A 15184-nucleotide genomic window follows, 5' to 3' on the forward strand; every position below is an offset into this window, starting at 1 on the left:
TATATGAGTATGTTGTGAACTTGATATTCTATCCTAAATAAAATATTAATTGTTGATACAATAAATAATCTATGTTCTTTGGGCCATGCATTATAGACAAACATTTCAAAGATAGACTATTATTATTATTTTTAATATAGATATTTTGGTATCTTATATAAATTATATTCTAATTTTTTAAAATTTATTCATAAATATTTATCAATAGAAATTCCAAATTACAATCAATATTTTAAATCAAAATAAATAATCCATCATAATAAAAATAGAATGATAGATTAAACTTAATTAAATATATTTTTAATCTATATCCAATCAATTTTAAAAACAATCACTATATTCAATATTCTTAATTTATCTTTAACAAATATATAGTATATATTTAATCACTAAAATCTAAACTCTTAAAAAAGTATAGTTATCATTCAACCATTGGATGTTTGAACTTTTTTCCACAGTATATGCAACCTCTATAGAAAACAACAGATTTTGAAAATAGAGAATAAAACTCTGAAAAAACTCCATCACAACTACCGATTAAATGAAGAGTAAATCCTTTTAAAGTCGTTGCCATAAATACATTTATGTCCACTGCACAATTGTCCTCCATTTCATTTTTCTCTATTAATTTATTTTATTAAAATGCCTTTAACCCTAGTAAAATTTTCGCTGTCCAATCAAAAAATTAGAATTTGTAGGTAAAAATGATTTTTTAAATAAACAATCCTCAAACTTTAGAGTTGTACCATGTTTAGGTTTCAAAAATAAATGAGCATGGAATTTGGGAACATTAGTTCCCTGCCTTATAATAAATTATAATAAATAAGGTAGGGACTAATAAGAAATATAAAACATTTAACTCTATATTTGAACCTAGTAAGGAAAATAGAGAGAGATAATTAATATTGATTAGACATTCATTTGTGAGGTGGAGGATAAAAATGAGTGTTTTTCTAAAAAGCTAATCCACTTGTTACAAATATGGAAAAAATAAAATTGTAATTAATGCATTCATTAATAGAATTGTTAAAAAATATTTGTATTTTTGTTGAAAAAAATTAAATTTTTTCATTGTCTTTTTTAATCATAGGTCAATACAATTTTCAAAAAATTGTATATTTCAATTTAAAAAAACATGCAAATTAATATAGCTTTTGCAAACATTAGTATTTCTTCAAATTTTTAAATTTATATAACTAAAATAGAATCTCATGATTTCATTAGTTTCCTCTAAATGGAGAAACTAATAATACTTTACTATTATTATTCCTTCCCTATGTACTAATGTTTTCATTAGACCTCCTATTAATTTGTGCAACCTAAAAAAAACACTGAATTCTAAAGTTCAACAAACTTTTTATTTTTAAATTAATTTATATTGATTTATTTCTTTTATTATTCTATTTTCCCACTTCAAAAAAAAATATGAAAAATTATGAATAAACATCATTAATTGCATTTATTGTACTCTGTTTGACATTGTACTATTCCTATTAATTAAGTGATTTGTGATGACATTGTTGAGCCGACAGGTTGACTAGATGAATTGTAGGAGGCGTTCACACCTTCATGACCAACATATCAAAAGTGACATTCAATATTTTTGTTTTTATATTTCTTTTAGGGCCCGTTTGTTTGTTGGAATTAACCTGGAATAGGGAAACGGGAATAGGAAAATTGGAATAAATCTATTCCAATTTTGGTCCAATGCAAGAATAAATCTAATTCCAAAAAATACTTGGAATTCAATTTATTCTCATTTTGGGCCAAAATTGGAATAGATTTATTCCAATTTTCCTATTCTCATTTCCCTATTCCAGGTTAATTCCAGCAAACAAACGGGCCTTACTTCCGTGCTCAATAGTATAGGATTGAAGCATACGACTAATGTAGCGAGGGTTGTATTTCCTAGATTTTTGTTGTATATCTTTTTATAATACAATTAATCACTATGTGCATTTTCTTATTTTTTCTGACATAAGTTTAAAATCTATTTTTAAATAAATTTAAAAATGAATTATTATTTTATGATGTAATTTATTTTATTTAATTTTTTTTTTCTAAATTTCAAATAGACATTGTTGTAGATTTTTCTAAAAACATGGAATTTATTAAAAATGAATTTTTGTGGAGACATAACATACAAATATATATGAGATATAAAATATGTAAATTTCTTTTTACCTTATTAATATTAATTTTTGGAATAACTTTAAATATAAAAGTTCAAATATATATGAGATATAAAATATGTAAATAAACTTTGATTTTCTTAGAATGTTTGATAAAAATATAAAATATGTAACTAATTTTTTAATTTTATTTATATTATATTTTGATTAATTTAAATATAAACTAAATGTTTTTAAATGTCTTACAACTGCTCATCCACTTCCTATTCTGTTGCAAAAGAGGGCATTCATTAGGCAACTTTATTTAAGTATTTTAAAATATTAAAAGGGCTCCTTGATGTAAATTGTTATTGTTTTTCATCTAATTGATTTAAAGATGATTTTGCACTTTTATTTATTTATAACTAGGGATCTTGAGTTTATATTTATATTGCAATATGCAATTTAAAAATAAATGGCTCATATTCTAGACAATAAATACTTAATTCAAATCAAGGTATTAAAAAAAAAAAAAAATGGTTTGCTATATATATATATATAAAGTTTAATATTGAATCATGTGGTTGGCAATACTTTAATAAACTTAATTTTAATATATGAAAACTTTAAGAAAATTAACTTTAAATTTTTTACATAATTAAAATCAAATATATTTCATAATACACAAATATTAATCTCTTCTAAAATTAATATTAAAATATTAATATTAAATATTCACATACTATACATTTTTAACTATAATTTTGAAACATCCATAACCATTGAACGTGTACCACTCATGGCATCATCATTTTTGAAGTGTAGTATCTCACCTGATAATTGCTATCTATCTTTAAACTCACGAGCGATATTCCACCAGAAATGTTTCTCTCCACAAATTAAAACGCTCCACCTTAAACTTGTTATCTGTAAAGACTACAATTCCCCCATAAAATGGTTATCTAAGTAAAAGGAAAAGAACGAAAACGAGACCAACTTAAATTAAATCTATTTGCATTAAATAAAACCCTAGAACTGTTTTCCATACAAAAATCTCTAAATCCCATATTACTATCTACAGTAAAATGTAATGATCATCAGAAAGATCGACGATTTAGTTTTTGAATTGCGATCTAACGGATTTACTCACAAATGTCCTTTGCCCGAAAGCCCATAAAAATCTCAAATTCATGCGAAGGCCCTGCGATCTTTTGTCAAAAAGATCGAAGAGGGTGATACAGGTATGGCTTTTATTCAAAACATTACTATACCATTGTTTTCTCTTTGAACAGCTCTTTTATAATGTTGGTATCTCTTATTATTGCCGTGTCTGTGATTTTCCAGCATATTTGTTAAAAAAATGTATTGCTGTAATTTTCAGCAGGTAATGCATTAGAAAAACATTTAAGCATAGTACCTATTGGGTATTGATAGTATTGTTTATCTAAGAGAGTATTTGGAGGAATTTTGAGTGTATAGGATTGTTATTAATCAGTTTGTGTCGAGTAAATTCAAATATAAGTTTGGAGAAATATTGGGTTTTCATAGGAGTGGTTTTTCAATTTTTTTTAGACGGGTTGAATATTTTTTTCAAAAAGTATGGAGAACGAGGGGGCAGATCAGAATGGGCTATCCCCCAGTGCCGATAACCACAGCGGTGAGTTATCTACACCGGCCAGTAAAGTTGAGGCAGGGAAAACAGAAGGTGCTTTTGATTACCAGAACAAAAGTTTGGAAGACAGGCTTTCTGGTTTGCTTAATGAGATTGGTTTTCTGAAGGAGGAGAAGCAATCTGTTTTTTTGCAGAAAGAGGAGTTGGAAAATCGATTGGCAGTTCTCAAAGGCGAGTACGAATCTGTAAATGAGGAGAAAGACAAACTACTGTCACAGAATGATGAAATTAAAAGCCAGCTGACTGAAGAGATTGATAGGTTACTTAGGCTTCTTTCAGAAAAGGAAGCCATTGAAAGCCAAGTATGCGAGCTTCTATCAGAAAGGGAGGGAATTTTGTCAAAACTTGAAGGAGTTGAAGCATTGGGGAAGGAGAACAAAGAACTGAGAGAGGAGATTTCTGTCTTGAACAAGTTCAAGGATGATAAATTGGGGAATCTAATCGCTGAGAAAGACTCTCTGTTTACTGAATTGACGGACATAAAGAGAGAATCAGAAAGGCTGAAGAATGAAAATACTAGTCTTAAGGATCAGTTGGTTGAGGCTCTCAAACACGTATCAGAGATGAGAGAAGAAAATGCTAATCTCCAAGGTCAATTGATTGGAATGAAAGAAGAGAATGTTAGTCTCCAAGGTCAATTGAGTGATGTTAATGCAAAGGTATTGGTGTTGGAGGATGGGCATAGTAAGGTTGCGAGTGATATTTTAGCTGAGAATTCTCATCTGAAATCAGAGAATGCAATTCTGCAGGAAAATATGGAGATTATTGGTGCAGAATCACAGAAGCAATTGAATGCTCTGGAGGAGTTACATTCTAGATTGCAAGAAGAGAAGGAGAAACAGAAAATCGAGATTGACTCATTGCATACAGTGAAGTCTTGCATTGAGCAGGAGAAGGCTTCTCTCAGAAAGAAACTTGAAGAAGCATCTAGGGATTTGGAAGTTGTTAGTGCTGATCGACAGCATATTAATGATTTGGAGAATCAGCTAAAGATTGTTAGCTCTGAGAAAAAAGATCTGGAGGATGCTAAGTTAAACTTAGAAACTAAAGTGAAGAGGCTGGCTCTGTCTGTGGAAGAACAGGATAAACTCAAAGCAAGAATAAGGGAATTTGAAGTTAACTTTGAAGCTGTTAAAATAGCTCTCGAATCCAAGGACAACACAATTCAGCAGTTGACGCTAGAGCTTAAATCTCTCCAGCATTCACCCGAGGCAAATCAACAGAGAAGTCTTCTATGGCCCGCTGTTTTAGCATCTGGTTCTTTGGGCGTGGCAGCAGCATTTGGCTACCTCAAATTCTCTAAGCATCATTAAGTATACTTTGTCCTGTTGCCTATACTTATTTTTGCATGCACAGTATTCTCATTTTTTGCTATTAAGTACATAACTGTTAATTTACACTGACTATACTTTGATCAATTCCTGGCATTGTTGCCAAAAATCAGTCAATTGATTACTTGGGAATTTTCAAGAATGTTTGATGGACTTAATTGTCGACTCTTTCATTTGCAGAAATCAAAGATATATTTGGATTGACAAAACATTGAAAAGGTTTTTTCTTTTTAGGGAATGAAAAGAAGGCTTCAATTTGATCATTGATGTTGTGTGCGTGGGCATAGAATGCTTCTGGGTTAGGGATTGGTAATACCAACCGTGAGAACATCCTTAATGTAATTTCATCATACGTTGTTCATTTTTGTCAATGTTTTCATTTTGATTGCTGAGTGAAGGTTTTTCTTAGAGTGCAACTCAGTTGCGAAACTTTTGGAAATTATAGTAAATTTCTATTAGGTATTTGTTGAAATTTTAAAGCTGATTTGTAATGAATTACAGTCCTGACATTTTAATTATCATCTGATTTCTAGTTTAGTGTAATTTTTACCTGGGACTATTTCTATTTAGAGATCAATGCAATTAGGAATGCGTATATAATTGGATTGCATTAGTAAAATGTTGTTTTGGAAGTTCCTGTTTTTCATGTTATTATTTGTACTTCCAAATATCTGTATATTATTCAATGTTTGCCTAATAATATATATCACAGTAATTTTTTTGTTTTTTGGTTCTGCGAGTGATATTTTATTACTACCTGAAAAGTCAACGTGTTACTAGGTTAATGCTTGTGAGAGAAACCAATTCAATCATTAAGATTCATATAAGCGAAAGACAAGATTAATATCCATTTTCCAAGACGAGCAAATATAGCATCATTTTCTTATTTATTTTCCTTCATCCACTAAGGTGTTTTATGTGTATTTGGTATCTGTGAATAAATCATTTTCACATTAGCAAAACTAGAGTATCATTATAATTTGTAACTCTGCAATTCTGAAGTTTCTGTGCAGTAAAAGAACCCCAAAATATATTTAAGATATAAACTCTCTGCATACTGAAACAGCCACAGAGTATATGCAGATTTTTCACAATGTATCAAATTAGTGTGATGATGTATTGGTATTTAACTATGTACGGTCAAGGCAACCTTCAGTGATCCATAAATTTTGAGTGGTCAATCTTCATTGTTCACAAGAATTCAGCTTTGATGACTGTGAATGCTCCTTAAGACTGACTTGAAACTGTGCTGTTGAATCTCAACAAATCATCATATAACTATAGAATATATTGAACTGGAACATAAGAAAATATGCATCTTTGTGAAAGACGCATATGTTGAAATGGAGAGATGTTTTGTGGTGTGAAGCACCACATTAAGAAATATGCAACTGCTTTTGATCCTTTCAGGATGCCTCATGACAGGATTACGAAGACATTTATTATCTGTTGAACATTTGCGCATCAATTTACAAATTGGTAGTAATTTTCTCATGTTCAAAGAATGAACGTAACTTTCAAACCAGGTGGGTGCATGAAGAGCCTGTATAAATCTTATAAAAAACGCTGCTGTTGTTCAGTGACTGTTGTAAGATGTATGCCTCAAGCTAAGTCAACTGCTTGTCAATTTTACAGCATCTAGATCATAGTTATAAATACTATATCAATCTTGGCTTCTGCTTTGAATGGAGGTAGACTTTGGGGTGTTTGGCTGGTATGGGCTTCCCCATTCTTATGGGCATATGGGGCTTCTCATTTATCAGCTTGTCCTTGAGTATAGGACCATGAAAATTCGTAGCTTCTTTAGGGTAATCTCTATAATCTTCTTCAACTGGTCAATATTTTCAATGGATTAAGAAATGCCCGTTTCACATTTTTATCAGCTTGATGAATCTTGCATCATAAGTTTGTGGTATTTTCTGTTATTCACCAGCATGCTTCTCACTTCTCTTTTCCACTTCTGTGTAGATATCATTAACTTTAATAAAACTGAATTGCCTTCTTGTTTTTCACAAGTTCAGTTACTAAGCATCAGTGTGTAAACTGGTCATGTTACAAGAAAAGCACAAAATCGAAGTAACACGGCAACTTTGACATCAATCTGTTTCACAATTAGAATGGATATTACATAACTGGCGCACAGGCACTTTCACAGACAACAACATTTTTGATTTTCCTGTTCTTTCTATGTTTACTTGAGAAAATTTAGTTTGTTCTAGTAAATGAGTTGCTTATTTGTTGAAATAAATTTAGCTAGTTGTGTTTGCTTGAACTAAAACAGCACAAAAATTGAGCACATTATAAAATGAAACTCAACAGAAGAGATTACCCTGTAGAAGTGTTTAGAAAAGTCAGACTTTGCCGTTTCTTGCCAGTATCTTGCTGCAAATTAAAAGTTCATTGCTTTCTTGAGGTATTTAAGGATAATTATGACCATTTATTTGCAATTGTTTTGCAACTTGCTCATATGCACACTATTTTAGTGCACTAAACTCTGTTGCACTCAAACAAGAACCAACTCAATGATGGAAAGAACACCAATTAATTCTTTCTGAGGGTGTATTTTGACCCTTCATCAAGTTAGGCTTGAAGCAAATTACTAAGATGTGAGAAATAATAAAAGAGAGGAGACAATGTTTGTAGCAACATTTTCCTGTTCATTTTTCTTAGAGAAAATTGTTGCATGCACAGGGCATAAGTACCATATATGTAAGTCACTACAGTCAAATCTGTATCATACAGGTCTGGTTGCCATGACACATTCAAAGCTGCCATGGCACTTGCAAGACTGGCATGAAACAATCAAAAGCATCATTCTGCAAAATTTGATGGTTTTATGATTTATCTCTGGCAAAGCCTGGCTTTGTTTCTGTATGACTTCTTAAGAATTTGCTTTAGTCGTGTTTGATTCTTAAGTGTGTGTTTGATTCTTAAGTGTGTTGATGACCCCAGAACAACCTGTAATGGCTGTAGACGCCTTTACAACTTGTTCTTAGTTCAAATTAATTGTGTTGCGAGGCATAACTAGAACAGTGGCAAGTGGTGTAATCGAGTGAGTGGATAACAAAAATCCACATAAATCTGATTGACATTTATGTGTCAAACCTTCATTACACCTAGCGGGCTTTTAAAATTAATACTATAAATATTGTAGTTACACTGGCCTGGGAGACAGGGGGACAGGTTTCCGAGCAGGGGGGACAGAGGGGCCTCAATTTGGGGAGGGCGGGGGTGCAACAACGAGGGATGGGGGTGTATACTATATACTATACATTTGGTACTTCAAATGGTAGTTATGAAAATATGCATAACAACATAAGACACAAAGATGTAAAATATTTACTTACTAAAATTTAAATACTTGAACATTGAACATGAAAGTGGAATATTAAACATTGAACAATAAATATAAATTTTTTAAATACTTGAATGAGCAAATGGAAGAGTTCTAACTTCTATTATATAAAATAATAAATACTAAATACTAAATAGTAATAGTCACAGATATCAAATGTATGAGTATCTCACCAAAAAAATGATTACATTGAACAACATGATATGATATTCAATACGCCCAATAGAATATTAAAAAAAAATGTTTTATTTTTTTAAGCAGGCTTTCTTTTTTTTGGTTGGATAGGGGATGCTCAGCTGTCCCCTGGAGGGGTTAGGCGACTTGTTCCTGTCCCCCTGTCCCATCAGGGGATGTCGGGACGTCCCTCCATCTCTGCTAGAACGATGACTAACTGGTGGCATCATTGGAGACACCAGAACGACATCCCCCCGTCCCTAGTGTCTCGAGACGTTGGGATAAATACTGTATTTATCAGTGTCATAGGAGACTTCACTGTTAGACATACAATCTCTCCCCATATCCATATTCGTACCCAAAATTTTTGTGACTATAAATATATTTGTCTTCTTATTCATTTACTTGCATAATATAATTTAATTGTCATCTTATTCTTCATCTTGGTACTCTCTACGCTTATGTTTTAAAAAAAATGTGATAATGTAGTTATGGGTTCTAGAGGGGTCCAGATCCATTGAAGAAAATACATACATAAAGGCTCAAACCTGATTCAAACTAAACATGGTGTTTAAGCTATCACTTTATGGCACGGGCCAAAACATAAGCATAATCTTACCAAACCAAAACATGAACCCACACGCTAACAAAAAAGTGAAGGTGATGTTGCAACAAAATTTTCTTTTGACAATCATTACATTGGGCTCAACAAAATCATTCTTAATAACTTGAATGGTTATTTCTAAGAATGATTCTAAAGTTACCTACATATAAAGAAATTTCTTGACAAAAAAATGACATCATCATAGTTAAAGAAGAGAGAAGCTTGAGTAAAGGTACTGAATCGCCTTTAAGCTTAGTGCAACCACCTTCACTACCTAGTAATTTCTCCTCCTGTGGACTTGCTTCCAAATATTGTGCTTCTGGAGTAGGAGAAAGAGCTGGAAGAAGCCATTTACAGACCACTTGATCTTCGACACATTTCCTAATTGGCACCCTAGTGCTCTTGGCTCTAGTATTACCTACCATGTGAATGCCAAGAGTATCTTCTGCAAAAGCGAGGAAAGTAATTCCTCAACAAGTTCAGACTCAAGAGTCAACACCATAGTTTGCAATATTTGGACCACATTTTCCTTGCAGAATACGAGAGAAGCAATTGAGACCCTCCAAAAAGCTTTTTAGAAAAGTATTCTTACACCCCTTGGAGCAAACACTTGACAAATATGGGCAACTCCTCCACACAATCCATACACAACCATATTAACCCGCATGTAGCAAGAAATCTACATGTTAGGCAATTAATGGAGAACAAATGATGTTCAAGCATTCATAATACTCTCCCAAAGCAGTAAGACTAATCCCAAAGATGGAGTATGGGTGAGATGATGATGTTGGAAAAGAAATGTGCAGTTTTTGTCTCAAAAATGTCTGTGGTAGATCATTCACTAGATATAATGGTAATCTTGGCTGAGAAGGGAAATTGAGAAACATTTTCATCTGTCATAGGGTTGGTGATACTACTGCTCTTTTAAATAATACATGTGCTACTTCAAAATTGTTGTCTTTTAGTTTTGCTTCCTCAACAATGCTCCACTTTTTGGTCTGTCCAACTATCACCAAAGCTTGCCTGAATGTCAGACAAGAGTGGCTTATAACCTATGGATGCTTACAATTTGGATTTTCACAAAAATTGGCTCTTGATGGAGCACTAATGCCTTCGTTTTTTGTTTTTCGATTTGGGGCCACCATTTGGAAGCCAAATGACCTTTACCAGCTCCATAAGTGTTAATGCATAGGATCTCTGATAGAAATAAACTATATTTCAGACTGTGTATAATCAGATTACTTACTTGATCTCAGATTGTGGATTGCAGATCGTCAACTTCAGAATAGTATTCTATGCTTGGAGAATCTTCTGCTTGAATGACGATTGATAATCTGTTCTTCAATAATCTGCAAGAGAGAAAGATCGTTGGGACTGCATATATGACTTTTGATTGATATATGATTAGTACTCACCAATACAATGATAATATATATATATCCAATAAAGAGTCATGTCCCCATCTACGTGGCCAAAGGCCATGTAGGGTCATGACCCTACGTAGGCATAACGACTCGTTTATCCTTTAACAATAATGCATTACCAAGTTAATGATTGACAGCAGTAATCGCACCCGATACAGATTATAACCAATGTATAAAACCCGGTATAAATTGGTGATAGTAATATATTCAGTAACAAGTGGAGTCCGATCTGAATATTAATTGCGAGCACACACACACGCATGCATGTATGTATGTATGCATTTGTTATTCTTACCTTAAATATAATGATAAAACCAGATTCAAATGTTCAGTATTACTCTGACTAAAGCTATACTTCAACAATAAGAAACCGTCCTTAGGAGAAGTCCAATGGTTAGCAAGATGATTTTTTATTTGATTCCCAACTACCCAATGGGGATATTTAGATACGAAATATTAATTTAACTATGATTATTTAATATTTCAGAATAAAAATGACTAATAATAATTATATTTCTTGTATTAATTATATTTGATTGCACCTCTATGTGTTATGAGCTTTTAGTTAGGATTTGATTGTGTACTTTACGAGTCAACTTATTTACCCATATTTCACTGGTAAATGGTTCACATGGACTCATCTCCTATGAGCATGATTAGTCTAGTTAGCATCCATTGCAACTCTTAAGTTCTTTTACTTAGATGTATTTAAGACGTCTATGTTAATTTTATGCGTGTTTCAAGATAAATGCTTAGTTTGACTAGTAAATGTCAATAATGGTTTTCTGAGCTGATTTTGCAAATATTTCATGATCTAGTTCCGATTGTACCTCCCCATAGAAGGCTTTTACTCTCTAAAGCTAAGGAACCTAGCTGATTAGTAAAGGTTTTCCCACTTGCTCCTTGGCATAGTAGTTCACTTACATCGTAGTTGTTCTTTTGATCCAATCCATCAAGTTGGCTATCTCTTTGATATTCATATCTTTTTCACTTCTTGACATTAGGAGCAAGTTCTTAAATGGAAGACAACGAAAGATCTCCTTTATTATTTAGCTTGGAATAATTAAAGAGAACTGAGTTTTTCACCTTCATATTGGAAAATAACTTCTTATTAGGAGGCATGTCCGTTATAGATGCATTAGTCCTCATTGGGCCTAGAATTCAAATAACCAATAGTGTTTTAAGCTTTCTTCATATATCTTCAAGGATTTTGTGCCTACTTTTTTTTCCCATGTATGTTCTGTACTTCGCTCTCTTTTACATTTGTAGGTGCAGGTCTCATCTTTTCAATGAAATGTACTTTGCAGATTTTGAACCCACTCTTTCTTTTTCCTTTGTAGTTATCCTATGACTACATCAGAAGGAGTAGGAGGTGAGTAAAGAAAACATTTCTCAAATTGAAAGGTATTAATAAGGGAGTAAATCACTCTATTGTACCCCTTAAAGAGCTGCCCCAATTTTATACCATGTTTGAGAATGCTTTATATTATGTTCCCTCAGTGCTTGCAGCAATGTTCATTTGGCCACTCCACTTTGATTGTTAGAGTAAAACAATAGTTTTAACCAATCTTCTATCCATCTTTGCTTACAATATCTTGAGACCAATTCAGCATAATGTTTCCCTTTAAAAATATTTTTATATGTAATTAGAATTACGTCTTGCTAAACCTATCTTCAATAACAAACTAATGATCTAAAAGGAGGTGCTTTCCGGTGGTCCAGGAGCTTGAGAGTAACATATACAATCCCAACATTCTTTATCCAGGTTTGCATGTGCTAAAAAAGAACCCACCCTTGGGTTTTTGGCAAAATTTCCTTGAGCTATTGTGACAACTTTCTTAGTTGTCTCTACCCTTTGCGAGTAATCATGCTAGAGAAGTCTTATATTCAAATTGCAATCATCTTCACTCTCAAAAGAAGTTGAGCAAACGTTTTACTAGCATCAATTGATTTGTTAAGTTTAGTATCACTTATTAAGGATGTCTTTGATTAACCTTTATTTGCATTGACATGATGTCTCATAATTTGGATCTACCTGATTTTTTCTCAAAAGTAACAATACCACAACAAAAGAGTGTTTTAAATAAATAAGTAATTAAGTTAAATAACATCACATACTTTAATCTATAGCTAGACTTTCAATAATCGACCATAGTAAGAATTTGAGAGGAGTGTATGACAGGGCGCTCAAAAGTTTCACCATAACTAAGCCCAAGGGTGTGATATAACACCCCTTGGCCCACAAGTGGCTGGAATTCTTGTCCATCCAACATGGTGTGGCCTACTTAGAAGGGGAAATTGTCTCCGCTCTCCCAATCATATCTACTTTCTAACATCACATCCTTTAATCTATGGCTAGACTTTCAATAATCAACCATAGTAAGAATTGGAGAGGAATGCACAACATGACACTCAAAAGTTTCACCATAACTAAGCCCAAGGGTGTGATATAAGACCCCTTGGCCCACAAGTGGCTGGAATTCTTGTCCATCCAATGTGGTGTGGCTTACTTAGAAGGGGAAATTGTCACTGCTCTCCCAGTCATGTCTCCTTGCTAACCCATACATGATTGCATCCATCACATACTTTCACTTCCACCAATTGACCATCGTAGGGATTGGAGAAGAATGCATGATAGGGTGTTCAGAACATTCACTGTAACTAAATCCAAGGGCGTGATATAAAACGCCTTGGCCCACAAGTTGTAGAAACTCTTGTCCATCCAACATGGGGTTGGCCTACCTAGAAGGGGAACCTGTCGTTGCTCTCCCAACTGTGTTTTCCAGTTAACCCCTACATGATTGTTTGTAGGAGAATAAATAGATTAAACAATTAAATAAAGAATCTAGATAAATTAGATACTCTCCCTATTTATCTAGATAAAATTACAGAAGAAATATTATATCAAACATTAACCTCCCATTGCATACCACAATACTTATGGATCACAGGACTGCTGTTTTTCTGAATGCACATTTCCAGATTTGGTCGCCTTTGATGCCCTCTCCCAATGCATTGATCCTCTTTCTTATATTTTCTAATGATAATGAGACTCACCCCTCCACTTTGCAAAGGATGCCTCCCTTGAAAGTTAATTGCTACTTATAAATCATTCTGTTACATGCTTGTGTGCTAATTACATGAGTTGGTACCTTTATGAAATCACACCTTTAATCGATGCTTTTTAAATAGCCGTCTTCTGTCATTATTCAAAAGGGGTTTGGCCAATAACAATAACCATTTGGTTTGCGGAATTAACAAAACTGGGTTTTGTTTCAAAACCTGATTATGTCAAAATCAGGTTTTATATTTTGAAATTGGGTTTTGGGAAAATAGTTTGTCCCGTTTGGTTCACTTGGAAGATGAATGGGAAAATACATCATCTGCATTTGGTTAGTAAAATTGGAAATAGGTCGAATCAAGTCTGGTCCAAATGACTGTAGGCCTCCAGGTGAAGCTCAGTTTTGGAATATACATCATCGCAGAATACATAATAATCATTTGGGTTGCTTCCAACAACCAGGATTCTTTCGTCAGGAAGAAGATTTACAGTAGAATGATACATTTGAGTAATACTCGAGGGATCCAGGACAGTAAATCTGTTCCTCGCGGGCATTGTAGGTTTGTAAATCCATGGGTTGAGCACGGGCACCTGCACATCTTGCCACCTGATGGACCCTTTTACGATGCTGTTGATGAGGAGAAATTCACCCATTGGAAGAATGATCATGTCTGCCATCAATCTAGACCCAAGCATTTCCTCCATGTGCCAAACTAGGTCTGGTGAAGTGATCTCAATTCTCCCGCAGTCATTCAGCTCCCCAATGGTGTTCCTCCACAAATCACAATCTCCACTCTGGCAAAATTATCGAGAGAGTCCTATGGAAACATGACAGATGAGCTCGTGCTCAGGTAATTCCTCGTGCCTCTGCCAGGCATTTGGGGGAAATGTCTGATTAAAAAATTTCTATTATAATCAAGGAGAATGCATTCAATGTTGGCGAAGATGAAGAGATTGTTGTCCGAAGACAGATGCAGAAATGGGTAGAGATTGTTCTCATCCCCTAGGGTAAGCACTTGTTACAGTAATTTGATGGATGTTAAAAATAGTTCATTTCTAATTTTTATCTAATCCTCAAAATGTCAAACCTTGAATTCAACTCTCAATTCTTGGTATTTTGATGGAAGACTGGTATCCTCACATTGGGCCAAAATCAGAATTCTGAAATTCTAATTCTGTTTTAAGATTTTTGACCCGAACGCTAAATTTGTCTAAACCTGATTTTCTGTATCCCAATTCCGGTCCACTTCCGCGAAACAAACGGGCCCTTAGTGTATTGTTGTTTATATATACTAATTCTAATTGCTGCTCCTTATCACATAAGTCATTTTGCACCTGTTGATAAGCACTGCTCTTTCTAATATCAATCATCCTTTGGTAGCTATAATGGCTGTCTAATTATATCTGCATTTTAGTGTTGACATTTCTCAAAGAGTAGGTCCTCCTTTATAA

General features: G+C 33.3%; 1 protein-coding gene across 7 annotated transcripts; it reads left to right on the forward strand.

Moving 5' to 3' along the window:
- The first annotated feature begins 2957 nt into the window (after nucleotides 1-2957).
- LOC149578775 (uncharacterized) lies at nucleotides 2958-5657 on the forward strand. Of its 7 annotated transcripts, none has more exons than XM_089831521.1 (3): nucleotides 2958-3352; nucleotides 3493-5096; nucleotides 5349-5657. In XM_089831521.1, the coding sequence occupies exon 2, from the start codon at nucleotides 3711-3713 to the stop codon at nucleotides 5094-5096; it is 1386 nt and encodes a 461-aa protein (XP_089687647.1). In that variant the 5' UTR covers nucleotides 2958-3352; nucleotides 3493-3710; the 3' UTR covers nucleotides 5349-5657. The 7 variants fall into 7 exon arrangements, with proteins under 7 accessions (XP_089687647.1, XP_089687642.1, XP_089687638.1 ...); XM_089831516.1 differs by having other exon boundaries at nucleotides 2959-3352; nucleotides 5295-5657; XM_089831508.1 differs by having other exon boundaries at nucleotides 2960-3352; nucleotides 3684-5096.
- The last annotated feature ends 9527 nt before the right edge of the window (nucleotides 5658-15184 follow it).

This window comes from Cupressus sempervirens, chromosome 1 (assembly GCF_028749045.1).
Source record: "Cupressus sempervirens isolate cs-2001-9-10 chromosome 1, ASM2874904v1, whole genome shotgun sequence".
NCBI classification, from domain to species: domain Eukaryota; kingdom Viridiplantae; phylum Streptophyta; class Pinopsida; order Cupressales; family Cupressaceae; genus Cupressus; species Cupressus sempervirens.

Excerpts from the sequence above, each read along its gene's own strand:
- LOC149578775 (XM_089831521.1), top strand. The coding sequence starts at position 3,711 with ATGGAGAACGAGGGGGCAGATCAGAATGGGCTATCCCCCAGTGCCGAT.